We start from the raw sequence: 20,603 nt of genomic DNA, 5'->3' as shown, positions 1-20,603 counted from the left end.
AACCGGGAACTAAAAATTTCTAAACTTGCTATCTCAACAAACAACCATTATAACTTTTGTTCACACAGACTCTTACACCAAACCAGCGTGATCTTGAACTTCAAGCAACCATTATACGTTTTTATAAAGGATGACTAAAACGGGATTCCAACCGGGAACTAAAAATTTCTAAACTTGCTATCTCAACAAACAACCATTATAACTTTTGTTCACACAGACTCTTACACCAAACCAGCGTGATCTTGAACTTCAAGCAACCATTATACGTTTTTATAAAGGATGACTAAAACGGGATTCCAACCGGGAACTAAAAATTTCTAAACTTGCTATCTCAACAAACAACCATTATAACTTTTGTTCACACAGACTCTTACACCAAACCAGCGTGATCTTGAAGTTTAAGTAACCATTATAAGTTTTTCAAGGGTGCCTAAGACAAGATCCCGGAGCCGAAAATTGACTTTGCTATATTAACAAATAACCATTACACCTTGTTTTACATACGCTTTCTCCTCACCAGTGCGATCTTGAAGTTTAACCGTTATAACTTATTTAAAGGATTCCTAAGACGGGATTCGAACCCGGAACTGAAAATTGACTTTGTGAATGCCATTATTTTTCAAACCAAAAATTCAAAATTTTTACTTTTAGAAATATTTTGATTTAAACAATTTCTTCGGAGTTTTTGCAAAACTAATACAATAAAAATACCAAAAAAAGCAAGACGCTGGTTATATTTATAATTGAAAACTTACTGAACGACACTTTTAAAACACTGACTATTTTTGTAATAGATTTATGTGCATGTTTAATCGATTTAGACTACTAATAACTTTCACAAAATTTTGACTGTTTTTGACAAGTTAAAAAATATTCGCTCTAATTATAACTTATTTTCACACAGGCTCGCACCCCATACCAGTGTAATCTCCACAGTGACGACTGGGTCTTCCATATGCGCGTCTACCAGGGGAGGGCTTCGATGTCGGGGGACAAACAGCGCCTCCTGGTGGCGGTTTGTCACGACGCGATACTGGCCATCGACTACGTGAACCGGTGCCAGTTGTGGGGGGTTCGGCTCCACGACCCCATGATGTGGCTGGTGGGGAGAGTGGGTGGACGAAAACCGGACAGCTTTAACGAAGGTGAAACACTTAAATTGATGTGCAAAAAAAATATAATGAACTAAACACTCAAATTAATAATAAAAAAAAATAAATAAGTAAATAAATTAAAATAAATAAACACTAAAATTATTATGTAAAAAATTAACACTCAACTTGATATGTAAAACAATAAAAGAAATAAAATATATAAAATAAATATTAAATTAATACGTGAAAACTAGAAAAATAAAAAAATAAACACTAAAATTAATATTTAAAAAAAATAAAATAAACACTCGAATTGCTATGTAAAAAAATAAAAAAATAAAGAATTTAAAAAAATAAGAAATTCGAATTGAATTGATATTTAAAAAAAAAATAAAAATAAACACTGAAATGCATGCGTAAGAAAAAGAAAAGGAAAAAGAAGAAATACTTAAATACAAATTAAAAAAAGAAAGAAAAAAGAAACACTCCAATACAAAAAATAAATACTCAAAGGCATGTGTTTGCAAAATCATGGCCGAAATTCCTATAAATTTATTATCGGCTTGGCACCGATACTAGCTTAGTATCGGACATGTACCGATACCACCCTAGTGTTGGACGGGTACCGATAGTACCACTTGAAATCGGGTTATTTTCTGATCCGATATTATCGGCCATCCCCAGTGAGTAAAAGCTACAAGTAGAAACTTTAATAATAAATTTCAAAGCCAAAAAGGTCGAGTAGTCACACTAACTGAAGATGATACAAGTTCGTATCGAAACGTCTTAATCAAGATGCTGTCGATCTACTCGACCTTTTTGGCTTTGAAATTTATTATTAAGCTACATTACAGATCCGTGCATAGTGTACCCAAGAAACTTTAATGACTTAAGAATATAAAAAAAACTAATCAAAGATTGAGTTTTGACCATTTTTGTAAAAAATGTCTGGCAATTTGGCAGCTAAAAATTTGATTTTACTAAATATAAACCTCACTGCGGCTAATTGTTTTTCTAGCCTGCCCTGCATACATCATTGATCGACAGATTCGGTTATTTCGTAGCTCAGTTGATAGAGCGACTGTCCCGGATAACTGGAGGTCGTGAGTTCGAACCTCACAGTAGGCTAGTTGTTTTTCTAGCCTGCCCTGCATACATCATTGATCGACAGATTCGGTTATTTTGTAGCTCAGTTGGTAGAGCGACTGTCGCGGTATAACCGGAGGTCGTGAGTTGTTCGAACCTTACTGTAGGCTAGTTGTTTTTCTAAAATGCTCTGCTTACATCATTGATAGACAGTTTCGGTTATTTTGTAGCTCAGTTGGTAGAGCGACTGTCCCGGTATAACCGGAGGTCGTGAGTTCGAACCTCACTGTAGGCTAGTTGTTTTTCTAGCTTGCCTTACATTATTGATCGACAGATTCGGTGAGTCTGCAATTGCCTTGCGGTACACACAAATGTGACTTGCGGTTTTTAACATTTGTTGTTTCCGTTTAACAATTAAAGCAACTCAAACTCATTAACTCTGCTAGCTTTAATTATACAAGTTCCCAAAATTTTTGGTTTAAATAACCAACAATCACTCTGTTTAAATCTGACGTCGGCTGTTTTTAAACAGGCGATGCGAAGTCATCGAAGCGTGTCGCCAATGGTTCGAGAACGTTCCACATGAGAGGTCACGTGACCTTCACCAGGTGCGATTTTTTCCCACGCTTCGGTTATTTCGTCACAGGAGGTGGCGAGGGAACAATCAGGATTATGCATATGGTGGGAAGAAGTTCTTTAAACTGTTTAAATATGTAAAATATGTTTTTTTGCATACCTTTACAAATTTTGAACCAAATAAGAAAAAGTAGAATTTTAAAATTTTTTTTAATTGTTTTGTGAAACTAAACCACTCTTCAAAAGTATCCAACTTAAAATATTGATTTTTCCTCGCAATAGTGCGCACAATTAAACAATATTGTATAGAATTCAAAGCCACTCCTAAAATTTATCTTTTTAGGATCAAGCATATGGCTAGAAAGGGTTGTTTGAGATGTGAAGTATTGTTTATAGGAGGCTTGCATATAGACGTGACCGTTATTTTGTGATTTTTTGACGTATTTATATTTGCTCCCATTATCAAAACATTCGTAATATATATGATTTTCAAATAAGTAATGCTTGAACTACATAACACCAGCGATTGATTTTATGCCTAAATTATACACAAGTACATATTCTTTTTTTTCATTCGTGAACTTATTGCCTGTCATTACAAAACACTTTTTTCAAAAATGATTTGCTAAAATGTTTAAAACAAAGTATTTTGCAAAATAAAACAAAGGTATTTTCTAAAAACACTCCTTAAGATATGCGATTAAGATCTTGCAATTCAAAAGTTTTGACGGTCAGTTTTAACTTTCCTGCCTCTTCAGGTGACCTTCGGTCTCGTGCACGTGCTCAAAGGTCACATCAGCGCGATCACCGGACTGGCCGCTCATCCGATATATCCCATACTCATTAGCGCGTCTCACGACAAATCGATCAGGATCTGGTGCCTGGAAACTTTCACGATTATCCAACGTATTGACACTGGACTGAAGATTGAAAACTTAATATTGGGAAACGATCCCGGCTTATTTTACTTTCAGAGCAAACAAGAGGTAAGACTCATCCTCATCGCGGATTTCGATTAAAAAGGATTTTATTCCGCGTGTTGTTCGATCTAATATCGGAAATAGAACATTTAACATTATCTTGTTAGAGATCTGTGCAGAACGTGTCGAAAAATGACTTACTTATCATTATAGCAATTTGTAAGTGGTTTAATTTAATCGTTGAGGTGAAACTCATTATGTGTGACGTAATAAGAATATCGAAGCCCATACAGAAGTAGGTAGCATTTTGAACGTTTCGAATAAGTCTTTATTCATTTTCAACATCAACTGAAAATCAATGTGATTGGTTTAATCATTATGCGTGTTTTTTGTTCTTAAGATAGTGGCAATTTTGAGTTGGGATTGGTCTATTTTGGATATTGAATTGTATCATTGCGGATTCGATGGATAGAGGATTTTATTTCGCGTGTTAGTCGAACTAACATCGAACATAGAACCTGTACCATTATCTTTCTAGATTTGTGCAGAAAATTGACTTGCCTATTTTAACAGTTGTTAAATAATTTAATTGAATTGAGAGGTGAAACTCGTTATATGTGGTCTTTGTTTTTAAGATAGTGGCAATTTTGACTTGTGATTGGTTTAATTTAGACATTCAATTGTATCATTGCGAATCCGATGAATAGGGGGTTTTGTTTCGCGTAGTCGATCTAACATTGGAAAGAAAACTTGTACCATTATCTTGCTGCTATGCGCAGAGGAACCAAAATTGACTTGTCCATATTCTAATTAATTAAAATGCAAAAGTTTCTTGCCCCTGTCTAACTAGAAAATGGTTGACATAGTTACACTACTATCTTAAGATTTGTAAAAGATCGGTAAATTTACGGAAATTTGGTTCCAAAGATTAAGATATCTTTCAAAAGATTTGAATAAAGTTTATTATTCTTATATGAAGGTTTGTTATTTCTCCTGTCTTGCCACACAAATCAATATACTCTGAAAACAACTTAAAATTGATATACAATTGTACATATTACTATGAACTATAAAATCCGGCACTTCGCAAGTCGTACAGGCCAACGATAAAGCTTCGTTTCAACATAACACCTATCTCAATTATCCGACTTGTTTAAATTACAAGCAAGATATTGGGACTGGGAAAGCTAGTCCGCGATGAGATTAGAACTTACGACCTCTGAATTCCTTGCAATCTTTGTCGACAAACTGATTTAAGATTAGCTTATTTTACGTACAGAGGTACGAGCTAAATCCCAAATACAATCAATTTCTCTTTTTCATACAGGTTACCCTCTACCGTCTGACCAAGGTCTACTCAATGTACACAGTCCTGCATTCGTCGGCTGTCAAGCTAACCAGGGTGGCAGGGGTATCCGAGATGGGGATACCAGGGAAGATACTTGCTTCCTTGGAGGATGGGTCGGTTGCTGTGTTGTGTCCTTTAACTGGGCTCCTACTCACAATGATCTACCCCATGACCACTTTTCAGGTTGTAAAGTAGATTAAATGTGGAGCTATTATTTCGTGGTTTATAAATATCCAATAAGTAGGATGTTATCCACTTTTTGTTTAAAATCAATAAGCAGGTTTGTTGGCCACTTTCGCTTAAGCAATTTATTTTATCCGTTTCCAGATCATATAGATATATAAGACTTGTCTCGAATACAAAACATGCCTTTCAACAAAGTTAACTTTCATGTGGTCAGTCACCTATTAACTTTACGTAGGATATTTTATTCTATTTAATGAACACGGGGTCTTTAAATCTGTTGCAAACATTTTAGGGCATTGCCTTCAATCCTTTTAGAATATATTTTAGCTTAACCGTTAATCTTTAAAGCAGTTAGTTTCGTACATGGTTTTCGTTATTTAAACTTTATTTGCATTTTTTCTTCTGTTGACTTTTGTTGCACTAAGTTTTTAGCCTTTGTCATCCTTTGCCCTTTGTTCCATATCTTTTTTGGCATTCATTTATCTAATACAGCAAATATTTTTGAAACACTGCCAAGAGTTTTTTGAAATCTTGTTCATAAATAAACATTAATCTTTGGTGCATGACGAAAATAAAGGTTTTAATCAAACGTTCTTCAAACATTATTGCAGATATTCCTGGACATGGCCTTTGATCCATTCAACAACTTGGCTTACGTTCGTTTACATGACGGCAAAGTGATGCAATGTAACTGCTTAACCAACCCCAGCCTTCCGATGCGTCGTTACGCTCCAGCGATTCCCTATGACGAGGACGTGATGAGCGTGACGTCAGTGATCCTCAGTGCGAAGAAAGATCGGAAACTTTCGGCGATCTTTGCGGGACTTCGCAACGGACAGATAGCGCTGGTTCATCCAAACAGCTTGCAAATGGAAACGATGCAAGCTCACTCAGGTTGAAAAAGCTTGCAAATAAACGCAGTTTGTGAAAACGTTCATTGGATAAGATATATGGCTATGGAATTTGCAACAATTTACCCAGAATAATTGTAATAATCCGTACGATTTCAAGACCCATTTTTGTTTGTTTCGTTAAAATATGTTCCGACCATTTTTATGCTCAGTAAGTTGTTTGTTTAGTTAGGTCACTAAAACCTTACATATTGCATCACTTGAAATAACTAGTTTTTACGAAATACACACATCAATAATGCTATTGTACAACGTATAGACAGTTCGTAAATATTCTGTTGGCATAGGTTCTTTAACTAGGCTTGCAATTTTTTACAAACGTAAATCCGGGACGCATATTAAAAACTGCAAATAAATTTAATGTAGACTTAACATAACAAAAACTTAATGCAACTAATTAACTTAACGGGGTTTGTTACTCACCACACACAAAAAAGAAACTAGCTCCAGCAACCTCACCCCCAGAAAAAAAACTCTTAACACCCGCTGGAAAAATAATTGTAAGTTCTTAAAAAAAATTGCTTGATAGCCTTACCAACCAAAATGAAAAGTAAAAGGTACTACTTAGTTTCAAGAAAGAATTGCTAAATGGCTAACGTAAGAGTTTTTACATTTTTTTTTTTGTAAATCTTAAATTGAAAAATCCGGGACAAATTGGTTAACCGGGCGGGACAACGGGACAAGGCCTAAAAACGTATGGCAAGCCGATCTTTAACATTAACATAAACAAGTTCCAAATAAAGTGCATAAGTATGATGAAAATAACTTACAAACCCTCAAAAAATATTTTTGCTTTACAGGTAGCGTTAAATACATGGGCGTGATATCCAAAGGCTTGCAAAATTCAATGATACCAAACGGTAAGTGTAATTTATTTGACAAACATAATTATAAAAAATATTACCTCTAATGGGTAAAATATCCCGATAAAAAAAATTTTGTAGTTTTTACATTGAAATGCAGCAAATTGTGTAATAATTTTCTGATAAGGTCTGGCAAAAGTCATTTTGAAAACTTGAGTGCACTCAAGTCAAGTTATTACCTATTAACGTAAACTATATTATAGGTGCTTGATTTATTACAGAACTGACTCTTAGCAGTTCGCACAACCTTTTGAGTGTCGGCTCAACCACCGTGCGTACCTGGCGTGTAATCGTCGAACCGTGCACGGGCAAAGGCCTGGTCGAGTGGAGAGTACGTCTGGAGCCAGAGCTGAAAATGGCCCTTCCGCCATGCATGACTGACCTGGCGCTTGTAACTGCACTCAGAGACAGGCTGTGCGTTTGTACGGGAGATAACATGATCTTTCTGCTTGTTCTGAAGACGACAACTTACAAAACGGCAGGCGTGCGACGAGGGGCGATTATCAACACTTCACAAGTAATTAAAGAATTTTCTCGGGTAAGTATTGGGGAAGTCGATATTCGATACCGAGTGGTAGTTTAGACACCGATTCAATATTGGATCAATTTGGGGGTTTCAGCCATGATTTGCCGATACAGAACTTTCGTGGATAAGGATGAAAACAGTTGGGGAATACATATGAATAAATGCTTAGACCGCCATGTTTTTTATTCAATAAACTATAATTTTGAAAGTAAATACAAAAGTATAACATTGAAGCTATAGGAAGTTTTTTTTAAGTGGTTTAACCTAGCAAAGCCTACACATAAGTGTGTAACGAACAGTTGTTTAAAAAATCTGAAATCCATTACGTCTAAAAGTATTTTTCTTATTCGCTCGGAAATACTATTTTTTTGCTGTAAAATTATTTTCAGCTGTAAATGCCATGTTTGACTGAAACTTCCATTTCAATAACTGCAACAACAAAAAAATCACCGAAAATACTATTTTACTACTAAAACTACCTTTTCGTGCTGCAAATACATTTTCGAAAGAAAAATACTACTTTTTAACAGAAACTGCCTTTTTTACCGAAAATACTATTTTTCAGTAAAACTACCTTTTTTGCTGCCAATGCATTTTCTGAAGAAAAATACTACTTTTAACTAAAACTACCTTTTTTACCGGAAGTACTATTTTTATTTAAAACTAACTTTCTTGCTGCCAATACGTTTAATGAAGAAAAATACTACCTTTTAACTAAACTGCTTTTTTCACTGAAAATTCTATTTTTAGCGAAAACTACCCTTTGTACCGAAAATATTTCTTTTAACTGAAACTACTTTTTTGCCAAAATCACATTTTCTGAAGAAAAATACTCCTTGTTTGCGCAGATCAAGTACGGCAGTTCGTTCTTCTCGAACCGCCCCTCCATCACGCCCATTGACGAAGCCAACTCGCTCAAGGTGCATCACCATGACGACGATCACGTGGCAGCAGTGACGTCATTGGAAAGCTCCCCAGATTTGAACTGCTTCGCCTCGTGCAGTCTGGACGGCTACGTAAAGATTTGGGACGAGGACAACAAGTGAGAATGCTCGAGAATTGAAAGATATTTTAGTAAAGATCCTTTTAATGTGAAGTTGCTGAACGGCGATCTCAATATGGCCGAAGGTCGTTATTTGAAAACTCACGACAGGCTAGTTGCTTTTCTAGACTGCCTTGCTTACATCATTGGTCGACAGATTCGGATCTGTTGGCTTAGTTAGTAGAGCGAAGGTCTCTGTTTGGCCGAAGATCTTTGGTTCGAACTGCCTTGCTTGCATCATTGATCGACAGATTCAGTTCGTCTAAGATGGCTTCTGGAGTCCTCGAGAGTTTCTATAGATTTATCATTTAAACCACATATCGATCAACTATTGCATATTGTCATTTTTTCGTAGATTAATTATTATTAGAATTACTAGTTTAATTGACTATTTTGTTAAAGGTTGATCCGGGAAATTTGCTTCAATCCTCACCGCCTCACAGCGGTTTGTTTTCCCAACGGACGCGACCTGCTGGTGGCGCTAGAGGGACGGGTGTGTTTGATAGATTGTTGCACGTTTATGACACAACAATTGATCAAGGAACGCCGGATTTTCGATTTAGACTTCGATGACGATATTATTGAGGGAGCAATTCCCTACGACAACAACCTTGGGTAAATGCACTACTTAAACAAAGATTCAGTTTAAAGGTTATTCTATGAATGTTTCTATAATCGTAAAAACGCGAATCCAAATTCTAAAAATATTGTAAACTTGAACGTAGTTCAATACGATACTATGCGAGTGACAAAATACTTTGTTTAAAAAATATATATCTATACATCCTTAACAAATGACTTTACTAAAGACCAATGACAAGGTGTTTCCATTAATGAATTTTGGTAAAATTTTATTAGCTTAATTTGTTGGCCAATTGTTTTGTTTTTGTCTTGCTAATTACAACTTTGCAGATTTAGGCAAGTTTACATATTTTAATAGTTTATTTTCTATGACAATGACTTGACTTTGGTGAAACATTACTTGGAAAACTTACAACTTAAAATGAGACCAGAGTTCATGACCCCGACTTAGACTTTACAAAATAAAAATTACTTAACTGAAACTTTTGTCACTATCTTATAAAGTCACCTAACAAATACAAAAATATAAAAACCTCCGCTACTTTTCGCAACGTTACCTTTATGACGTCATTTTTCAGTGCCACAAAAGACCTCGAAGCCCTCGCGTCCCTGCCGCTGGAGGCAACAGAGCGCACAGTGGCGAGCGACGTTTGTCCAATTCCGCGAATTAACGTCATAAAGGTCTCGCAACCGGAAGTGACCGAACCGGAAGAGAAGGCGTCACGGGTATGACGCGATTTTCGACCTATTCGCGAAATTTGAAAATGGCGATGACTAAGATTAATCTAATGTGTCATTTTTCGAGAAAAGATAAGTTTACCTCAATTTTAAGACGTAAAAGTTGCTTGCCATTTGTTTCGATTTTGTTGTTCGATGTACAAAATACGTCTTGAAATTAAATAAATTTACTAAATTTATTACTGCGGTTATATCAGCCATGACCGATACTGTACGCTCCGGGGTCGGGTGGTGGCTCCTTAACCCAGGGTTTCCCAAACTCTGTCATTTGAACTAGATTAGCGCTTCTTGCGCTGTGGAAGACTGACAAGTGCCAAAGTGCGTCGCGTACAAACGGAAAATGTTTTGAAAAATATGAACATACATTTTTAATTTTTATTTGTGAAATGTAATAAAAACTTGCAAGAAATTTAAAAGAAATGTCGGTATATACCAAAAAAATTCGCGCTCGCTTCGTTCGCCAGGTGCGCCCCAACTTAAATACAGTACGTTAACAAACACTGAACTAGATTAACCTTTAAGGTTATCGCGTTAAGTCGTGTTATTACACTTTTCAATATGAATAACGGCGTGTGGACTCGAATTTTGAACCTAACAAACGATTTTTGTCCCGCTTTGCGCCAACACTTTACTGCCTCCTTAAAAGTAACTAAACACGATTTTAAGTGCAAAAACATATCCAAAGCCCGCCTGATTAACCGTCGTTCTAACATTTTAAAAACATAATTCGTAGTTAACATTTTGTGCGGCCCGCAGAGACCTTTTTGAGTTTTGTTTTAGCCCGCGACTAGAAAAAGTTTACAGTAAGTGTAGGCTAAAAAAGTAAATTTAGTACTCTTTCAACAATAATTAAATTGCCGCAGTTATTCACAACTTATTGATTTCGAAATCTTTTGCTGTCCAGTATCGTAAATCTTACTTGTTGCGCTTTGAATATGAATTGATGATTTAAGCAGAGGGAAGCAATCCCATCTGTCCCATTGATGTTGTCAGTTTTGTAAATATATAAAATTTGGTTTTATTTATTTTTTACTTTGTATTGCGGTCCGCGAAAAAACAGATTCACAAATAGTGGATTTCACAAATAGTGGACCCCGCCTTAACCGATATTACGGCCTGGTGTCGGCATCGATGCGATACGATAGAAACATTTCAGCATGGAAATGTGAAAATAAATTCGAAACAGGCAAAAAGCAACAAATAGACATTTTCATTCAGCTCATCTTTAAAAAAAAATAAATTAAACTTTTTTCTTTGAAGAATTGCTTAGCCTTCGTACCCCAAGGGGTCTATGGACCCCAGTTTAAGAATCCCTGGAATAGACGAATAGCATTTTTGTTTGATACAGAATACGTTTAAATTTGTCAGTATCGTAAGCACAGGTCAATAAAAACTTCTGTTTTCTTTAGACAAAGAGAAGGCGATTGGGGCGCAAGGATCACGTGACCACGAGCAAGAGTACGTCATCACTTGCGTCTAGCGACACCTGGCGGTTAAAGTGGGTCGAGGTCATCGAGAAGGTCATCGTCGAGATCAAAGCAAAGAAACTGAACCGCAAAGAACAATGCAATGAAGATACTCTTCTTCCCGGATCGGGAGATTTTAAAGAGGAGGATAAAATGCACAAGTTGCTAGTAAAGGAGGAAAACCGAAACGAAGATCTTCCGGATGTTAAGGGAGCGAAAGTGAGGCAGTCTTACAGGAGGATGGTGGAGTACGAGAATTGCTTCGAGGAGAAAATAGTGAAGCGACTCCTTGAGAGCAAATTCCCGATCGCTCCTGATGGATACATCCAGAACTCGGTCATCCGGCAAAGAGTCCGGCCTCCAACTCCTAAAATCCTCACCATCCTCGAGTGGAAGCTGCGTCCGGCTCCAGAAGGAGAAAAGAGAATCGCGGAAGAAGAAGAAGAGGGAGTGGAATCGGTGAAGACGGAAGACTCGGGATCAAGGATGCTCCTTCTTAATTCGCAGAGCTCCGATTCTTTTCGATTCTCCTCCTTCAGTAGCGTAGAGTCGATTCCCGACTTCTCCGATCTCGATGTTAGACCAAAAGAGGATGTAGATCTTGAAGATCATCTTCGAAGCGTATCTTCTTTAGGAGGAGATGAAGTGGGAGGAACACAAGCGGAAGAGACGAGAAAGAAAGTTGTTTTCTTCGTTGACGTTAAGAAGAAACAAGGATCAAAACCTCCAACAGATTCTTCTGGATCCAAGGAGCAGACCACCACGAGATACAGATCCGCAGCATCCAAAGATGCTCCATCTAGAGGACTCGACAAAGGAGGATATCAAGAAGGAAGTGAAGAAGTTGAGAGTGGAAGCAAGCCACCAGTGACAGCATCCGCTCAGAAGAAGAACGTCAGAGAAAAGTTAAAGGAGCAAAGGCAAAGAGGGCTCGATAAAGTGATGGAGAAACAAACAATGATCCCACAATTGCTGAAGGTAAGCGTTTTTTACATAAGTAATATTTTGTTTTTTTAAATAAAGACACATTTCATACTTTTGAGACATTATTTTGGGAATAAAATTCACCAAAAACGTTCTTAATTGTTATTGATATAAGAAATATGTACAATAAACTACATGCTGCAGGCCGATGGGAGGAGAAATGCAGCCGTGCTGCTGACATATAAAACAAATCCGACAAACAGTACGTTGACTTATAACATCGTTCCGGTAATACATTGTCCAACCTTAAGTTGTCAAACATAATGGACATCGTACGCAAATATCTTAAGGACAAAGAGTTTTACCAGCAGTTTTAGAAAGTAACATAGCGAAGACTTGTCATACTCAAACTTTTTAAATGTCTGTTTATAAAATGTTGTGAATCAGAAGCTGTATATCAAGCCCAACAAATTTCATGTTAGGCAGGTATTACGTTAGACTTTATACAATAATATCTTTCCGTGATCGATGTATAAACCACATTGCATTTGACGTTAACTGAACTTTGTTGGAATTTTTCCGACTAAAACTTATTTTACTCAGATACAAGCTTAAGGAACGGTGTTTAATAAGTGAAATAAACTTCACCAACTAAACTAGATTTAAGTTGCAGTAGGTCGCGGAAAAAAATCACCCATGCTTTTTAACTGCAGGACATAACGAGCGCCCTTTGGTTCCGCAAAAAACTTACAAAAGTGATACCGGACTCTGTAGTCGAAGCTCTGCTGGAGATAGGCGACACCACACGGTTATTTGCGCACGAGAAAGCGATCGAAAACATCCTCATAATCACACAGGAATTTCCGATCGCAGAAGGTTAGCATATTAATTTTAGAATAGTTATTTTGTTATAGTTCTTTTTGTCAGAAGGTTAGTATAGTTATTTTGTTAAATTCGGCAATTCTTTGTGACCAACATTTTAAGTAAATTAAAAATAACAAAATCTAAAAACTACTTTGATATTGATAGAAATTGGAGGCTAATACTGTATACTGTATTGATTGCATCAAAATAAATACTGTATTTGATTGCATCAAAACTAAATTTGTTTCAACATGGTTAAATTGTTAAATATTGTTGGTACTATTCAGTTGAAGCCCAATCAAATCATTTGCAAAAATATTCAAACCAACATTTGTTTCCAAATTGTTAAAAATAATTGGTAATTTTTAGTGCTGCAAGTCCAAGGTTAGAGGAGTAGAATAAAAAGTGGCAACTGCTCTTTGCGTTAAATATGTTTATGAAATTATGACAAACAAAAATTTTAACACTTTTAGAAATTTTAGCTACCGAGTTTTTGTAAATGCTAGTAGTAATGACAATATTTCTTTTTCGATTCGTTTCACTTATGAGGAAGCTAGTCGAGAAACAACCATACGCCAATGCTTGCAACATTCTATAAGTACAAGCAACTTCACGTACTGTTAAATCTACAGCACCATATTATTATTCAAATGAAAGAGATTCGGCTTTCGGTGTACTAATGATGTGATGTCTTTGATATTTGTTAACCAACCACAACCTTTAACCAATATGCTCCAAAGATACACCTAAGCTCAGTCATTACAACTTGAATAAACTTATTGATTAAAAAGTGACCTCAATCGTTATATATTCATCTCAGAATCAACGACACAAGTTCATATATGCGACTGTAAATTTATGTATTTCATATTTCGCCTTTTAAAGCAGCCAACAATATAGTGATTCATGTATAGCGTTTTTAAATCGCTTTACTCTCCTTACTTCACACGTCACAATCAACCCGTTGTTACGTCACAGGAGGCGGAAAGGAGAACCTGTCGCCGGAAATGATGACGCTCATCCAGGTGCACCTGGTCAAGTTCATGAAGCCCAGTTATGACGAAACAAACCCGTACGCGAACCACCCGAACCGCGTCGCGCTCGCAGACAACGCACTGGACGCAATCATCTCGGGGATTCCCCCGGGCGGAGAGCAGATGCAACGTGAGCTTTTCCGACTCCTAGCGGACGAGAGTGAGAAGTTGAGGGGGAAGTCAAAGCTGATCCTGGAGGTGAAGTTGGGAATCGACTCTTGGGAGAAACTGCACCAGGAGCTTAGCGAGATGACTGGAGGAGACGTAATCCAGGATGCACAGGAAAGAGTGAGAGAAGAGAAGATGGTGATGGATGCGATCATGCAAAGCATACTCAAGGTAAGAGTTTATTTTTAATCTGAATATGTTACACCGAAAGTCATCGCAGTCTCACCGAATCTGTCGATCAATAATGCAATAAGGCAGGCTTGAAAAACAACTTTGTGAATAGAGGCTAAAAAAGCAACATGTGTGTGCCAACAACTCTGATATAGCCCCTCTGAAGCTGCTCTATGACCAACGATTACTGCTAACAGACTAACCTAACTTGCCGGTCAATGATGTAAGGCAGGCTAGAAAAACAACTATAGCCTGCAGTTAGTTTTGAACTCATAACCTCGGTCATACCGGGACCGTCGATCAACCATTACTAATCACAGGCTTGAAAAACAACCATACGCCAATGCTTGCTACATTCTGTTAGCACAAGCAACTTCACATTGAAGGGGGTCTACAGTACCATATTATTGTTCAAGAAAACCTGCACAGTCTGCACACACATATGTGTCTTAACCACTGTGATCTAGCCCTTCTGAAGTTGCCTTTTGACCAACGATTTCGGCTTACGTATCATTAGTACACCGAAAGCATCGCAGACTTCCCCGAATCTGTCGAACAATGATGCAAGCAAGGCGGTCTAGAAATACAACTAGCCTGCAGTGAGGTTCGAACTTACGACCTCCAAGCCGGGGCCGTCGCTCTACCAACTGAGCTATGCAGGCTCAGAGAGAAGCGAGTCGAGAAGCAACCATACGCCAATGCTTGCAACATTCTGTAAGTAGAAGCAACTTCACATTAAAGGGTATCTACAGCACCATATCATTATCCAACCGAAAGAGATTCGGCTTTCGGTGTACTAATGATACGTAAGTCGTAATCGCTGATCACAAAGAAGCTTCAGAAGGGCTAGATCACAGTAGTTAACACACATTAATTAATACATGTTAAGAAATTGTTTAGCTCAAAAGATTTGTGGTCATTTATGGGGAAGACTTTTTGAGGTTGACAGTTCGAATCCCTTACTTGATAATTGATTTTTCGACGATATCCGTGATAATAAAAGCCTTCAAACAAACAAGTTTAGCTAGGTAGTTATTGTTAAGATGGTGGTTTACAAATGTAAAATATTCTCCCTTAGCACAACTTGCTTCGCTTATAAAAAAGATGCCTCAGAAAAGGCTTACCGAAATCAGTCGACCTATTCAAATACTTGTGTTTATAAATGTTCCAGTTCGTGACACGCGCTAGAAGGTTTTTGGCTCAAACAATTTGTTGAAATGTATGACTAAAGACTTCCTCGGCCTGTTGTTTGTTTATTTAACGAAATCGGCGATAATCAAAGCATTCGAACGAGCTATCAGCCGGACAGCCTCTATTGGTTGTGAGAGATCGTGGTTGTACAATGTACTGTACATATGTTTTTCCTAATTTGATCTCCGAAGATTATGGACTTGAATCTCCTTTTACAGGTTTTAACGTTTCTTTAAGCCGTTTTTTTATAATAAGATTTGGAACAATGGTTTCCGCATATGATTTACTGTGAGAAAAGGCAAATATTTAACGCACAGCTTGCTCCGCTTTTGGCAGCAGAGAATTGATATAATGTAAACAAGACATTTTTTGAGCGATACCATAGAGTTCCAAAAATATCTTTGCAAGGTGGTGGTTTGCATACAGAAAACATTTACAAAATTAAATTTACGTCCTACGGACTCGCATCCCCTGGTTTTGTTTTAAGGTATTTTTTTACATTTTTTGTGATATTAAAATACTTAGAATAGCGTTCCTATCTAATTCTCTGTGGGAGACGGAAATATTTAGCGCAAAAAATTAATCGGTTTTAGCAGCTGAGAATTGTTGTAAAAAATTATTTTTGCACGATTATGGATTTAAAAAAATGCACGGCAGCGAATTGTTGGTCGAGGGTCTTTGCGGAATTGATCAAAGCGTCGCGTGTTTGTACAACGTCACAATGAGACGCCCGAGCTATCGGTTGACCTTGACCTTGAAAGACGCAGAAGCTCAGTATGAACACATTTGTAACAACAAACCAGATTCGTCAAGTTTGAGAACATTTTACTAAAATTTAAGGGCCAATTGAGAATTACTCGATAAACTTTTCTTAGAGAGTACATCTTAATAATTTTTACCGACTATAATGCGGTGAAAAGTTAAATATATAATGGTTATTAACTATTCCGGGAGGCTTGCATGTTAAAAGCTACTAAACAATACCTTTCCTTTTACTGATTACCTTTTTCATATGCAAAAGTTGCATTTGCGTTCATTTGTCAATCTATTCTAAACCTTCATTTTATCGACATTTTTCAAACCTTTAACAAGAATCTGACAAACTTATTTTTTATTTTACTTTTTAAAACGCTGGTAAAATTACTGACTTTTGGGTTTACTGACTTTACAAGGATTTTTGTCAAGTATTAAATTATATTGAGTATTGAGTAAGTTCTGTTGAAGCGTATACGTTAAATGTGGTCCAGAGTTTAATTTGGCGCTTTAGCAGCTAGAAAACCTTTGCAGGCACTAAGTGAGAAGTGTACCTTTGTGTACTATGTTGAATGCTGAACTTGGATGTCGTTTCTGTTGCCTTTGCTAATCGCTTGTCGGCGAATCAAAGAAAGTTGTTGGCGGGATTAGGAAGGGGGTTCCCCTACAAGACGTGACCATTTTATGTGATTTTGGAACTTGGTGTGGATTATTTTGGAAGTTTTGTGATCATGATGTTTGGAAGATGCACACAGTTTTAATGTTAAGGTCTGTTTTGGTGCGTTTCTAGCGTACAAACTTCAAGAAACGTCAATTATAAATTTAGGTTAGATACAGAATTCTTGAGCAAAGGGTTACAGAACAAATTGCATTCGACATTTGAGATATTGAAAAATGGCGAAATCTTTATAAAAGTAAAACCTATCTTTCCAGTCGTTAGTAAAGTGGCAAGTCACAACAAAAATTAGCATAAAATTGCAAACATTTCGCTAAAAGTTGCAGCTTTACAAGCCTTTCATTTCAAGCAAGTATATTATGAAGATGGTTGTTGTTTCAATTGCATAAACTTAAATGCAAGACGAGTTTTATCCACAGTATTGTAGCAAAGCGCGATACATTTTAAGCGCATTTAACAATGTTGTAAAATCACACCGTGCGAATACCACTGCAAGCCATAATTCTTCTATTTGCCGCATGACAACCCACGAATCAGCCTGTGACAAAAATAAGCCTGGCGTAAGACCCGGATTTGGCGTTGAAAGGCGCCGACGAGTGATGGGGTTAAACCGCCACATCGAGTAAAACCACAGGTGAACGCGAGAGATTGACTTGTCAAATACTGTCGCTTTATTAAACTGGCTTCAACAAAGCGGGTATAGAGAAGCCAGACTGAGTTACTGGTGGCGTTTTGCTGCCGAACGTATATTTGCTTTGTAACAATACAGCTTGGAGCAATGAGGGTCGGAATTTAGGTTGAAAAGCTTGCAGATATTTTATCAAATGGATGTTGAATTCGCCATTAAGCTATTCAAACCTTTCGGTAATACCTCAAGCCATCAGCAGTAGGCTGTATTACCGAAACGTTTGTGAATAGGAAAACGTCGATTTTTTATCGAATACTATGGTATAATATTTTTATTAATTGTTTCTAATTTTGTTTTGTCAACCAAAAATAAGTTTACGCGTTACAATGCGAAGTTAATGGTGTTAGTATAAGATGCGGTATTCAGGTTCGCCGTTTTGGCAGATATTTAATTGGAAGGTATTGATTAGATTTCAAATTTAACTTTTTTATAGCTTAAAATCATTTTAGTTCTGTAATGTGAAGTTTTTGTTGTCGATAGAAAAAAAGTGTACAATGTCACGGACAACAGAAACATTCGAAAAGTAGGGGTTCCCCAATATGTTATGTAGTATGTGAAAGCGATACATAGCCTATAGAAAGAACAGGAGAATGAAACTTTCGTATTCAATTCGGCAAAATAGGTGTTATTACCTGTAAGGTATTTCTAACATTCGTATAATAAGCTTTTGTTTTAAAGAAAAAAGTAAGCAGATAGATTTGAAAGTTAGTTTAGAAGACCAAGGGTTGCCGCGACGTTTTCAATTTTTACAGACGAATAAAGTGTTCCAAGCATCCCATGTTTCTCCTTTTTTAGGTACGATTGGCTGCTTATTTTCTGCCTAATAAATAACTCCTTACAGGCGAACCTGCATGCCTTCAAAACCTTCTAAAATTGCAATTACTTAGAATCCTGCTTCACTGCATTGAAACTTTCACAAGGACCCCAGAATCCCGCTAGTCCTAGTTTGATAACCACGAAATTTCGATTTAAACCCTTATTTAATGACTTTACTTTGTGATTTTCCAACAGAGAATAGTTTTTATAGTTTAAACGAAACCCAAAGAGCCAATTATTTGCTTTCACGTCCAGGGACGAAAATCGCTAGTTAAAGCCCCCCGGATGGCGAAGCGTTACGGCTTCGACATTGTGACGTCAGAAGAGGGTCGCCCCTTGCGTCTGGGTAGGGGGCCATCGTCGAGCGTGTTCGGGGGAAGGTCCAAGGGGTCTTTGGCGTCATTGAGGAGGTCGTTTACTTCGAGGGGGAGCATCAGGCGAGTCAGCTCTTCGAAGAGCGTCAAGTAAGTGACAAAAAGTTTAACCGAATGTAAAAGACAACAAAATAAGAAAAAAAGTAAAAAAACTTTATGACCGCTGAAAAAAAAACTTTATGACCGCTAAAAAAAAAAACTTTATGACCGCTAAAAAATAAAAACTTTATGACCGCTAAAAAAAAAATTTATGACCGCTAAAAAAAAAAAAACTTTATGACCGCTAAGTTGGGAATGTTACGCGGGACATTTGACTAAAACTATGGCAGAGTTAAAAATTAAGCTTTATCCGAGCTGTGTGCTGTAACCCATAAAAAGTTATATGACTTCAAAATAAATGTCAATCTAGCAGATTAATTTAAGTCAAAGCCCAGATTGAACATGAATGTTTCGTATAAGTCTATTTCATGTAAACAACTTTTTTTCGAAGCGTTTACAAAATGCTATCTATACTTGTACATGGGCTTTGATGTGACTTTAACACCTAACTCCGGTTACCAGCTATTATGCCTCAAAACACTTTGTTTATTTTAATAAATCATATATCACGAAATACCAGTGTTGTAAATAGGTGATTTTAAAATGAAGTCCTACTTTGCTTTAAAAAGACTTTATTTTTCATAAAATATATGTCGCGAAATACTAGACAGTTTGCACATCAATAAAACCCAACTTCCCTTATATCTCTAGAACGGTGACCTTCACCGCAGGAGGTTCCAAGGAAAGATTCAACCTTGACAAGTACCCGGTGCCCGTCTATGACGACACAAACGAAGAGGAGGGAGGGGACCCGAACCTCCTGCATCCCGAAATTCCCTGGATCAACATGATACCTCGGAAGTCACTCTACCGTCGGAAGATGTCCGGACTCGCAGCCATGCTGAGCACGCCGCATCTGGCAGCTCCACAATCCAAGAGGAAAATGAAGAAGATTGAAGAAGAAGAGAAGAGACTGACAGCCGCACCAGGTCATTTGAAGCTGCTCCTAAGTTTCTTGTTTATAAAGAGTTGAAATATTTTTTATGTATTTTCTATGTTATTGAATTATTTTTTATGTTCATGTGTGTTTGTTAAAGTTATACAGGGATCTAAGTTAGATTATTTTATTACAATATATGTTTAGCCTGACATTTCATGTGCGTTTGTAGTTGGGTTAGAAATATAATGCTTTTGATTTTTTAGCCAATTTAATGCGGATTTTTTTAGGTTCAACAAAAATCATTTCTAAAAATATATTTTTCTCAATTTTATATCGTTTTGGTAACTTTATCTTTAAAAAGTCGTAAATATGCCAAATTTGTTTCTTAACCTCAATTTTAGCTTTATTCCGATCTCTTTTTAAGCAATTTAAATCATTTATGCTTTTAGAATTAGTAAAATATTTCACTTAAGCTAGGACATTGTAATGACGTCACAACAATAAGTTTCTTGTCTATATCAAGTTGGAATATTTTTTTACGTTTAGCAGAGTCGAAAAGGCTTGACATTTCATGTATGTTGGCAGTAGGGTTAGAAATACAGTGGTTTTGATTTTCAGCGAATTTAG

The 20,603-nt window shown here is 36.8% G+C and overlaps 1 protein-coding gene across 1 annotated transcript in view; it reads left to right on the top strand.

Moving 5' to 3' along the window:
• Positions 1-20,603, top strand: part of LOC146141098 (uncharacterized) — a 33,864-nt gene that overhangs the window by 5,950 nt on the left and 7,311 nt on the right. Inside the window, exons 6-20 of the mRNA XM_083392810.1 lie at positions 905-1,145; positions 2,713-2,861; positions 3,515-3,742; positions 5,004-5,207; positions 5,822-6,104; positions 6,922-6,981; positions 7,206-7,522; positions 8,359-8,552; positions 8,955-9,167; positions 9,713-9,860; positions 11,282-12,316; positions 12,976-13,138; positions 14,105-14,499; positions 18,879-19,087; positions 19,748-20,025. Of these exons, the coding sequence (XP_083248936.1) occupies positions 905-1,145; positions 2,713-2,861; positions 3,515-3,742; positions 5,004-5,207; positions 5,822-6,104; positions 6,922-6,981; positions 7,206-7,522; positions 8,359-8,552; positions 8,955-9,167; positions 9,713-9,860; positions 11,282-12,316; positions 12,976-13,138; positions 14,105-14,499; positions 18,879-19,087; positions 19,748-20,025 (4,117 nt within the window). The remainder of the gene's footprint in view (positions 1-904; positions 1,146-2,712; positions 2,862-3,514; positions 3,743-5,003; positions 5,208-5,821; positions 6,105-6,921; positions 6,982-7,205; positions 7,523-8,358; positions 8,553-8,954; positions 9,168-9,712; positions 9,861-11,281; positions 12,317-12,975; positions 13,139-14,104; positions 14,500-18,878; positions 19,088-19,747; positions 20,026-20,603) is intronic.

Source organism: Ascidiella aspersa, chromosome 6 (assembly GCF_963924565.1).
Source record: "Ascidiella aspersa chromosome 6, kaAscAspe10.2, whole genome shotgun sequence".
NCBI classification, from domain to species: Eukaryota; Metazoa; Chordata; class Ascidiacea; order Phlebobranchia; family Ascidiidae; genus Ascidiella; species Ascidiella aspersa.
Note: the sequence above shows the minus strand (reverse complement) of the source record. Positions and strands in the feature narration are given on the sequence as shown.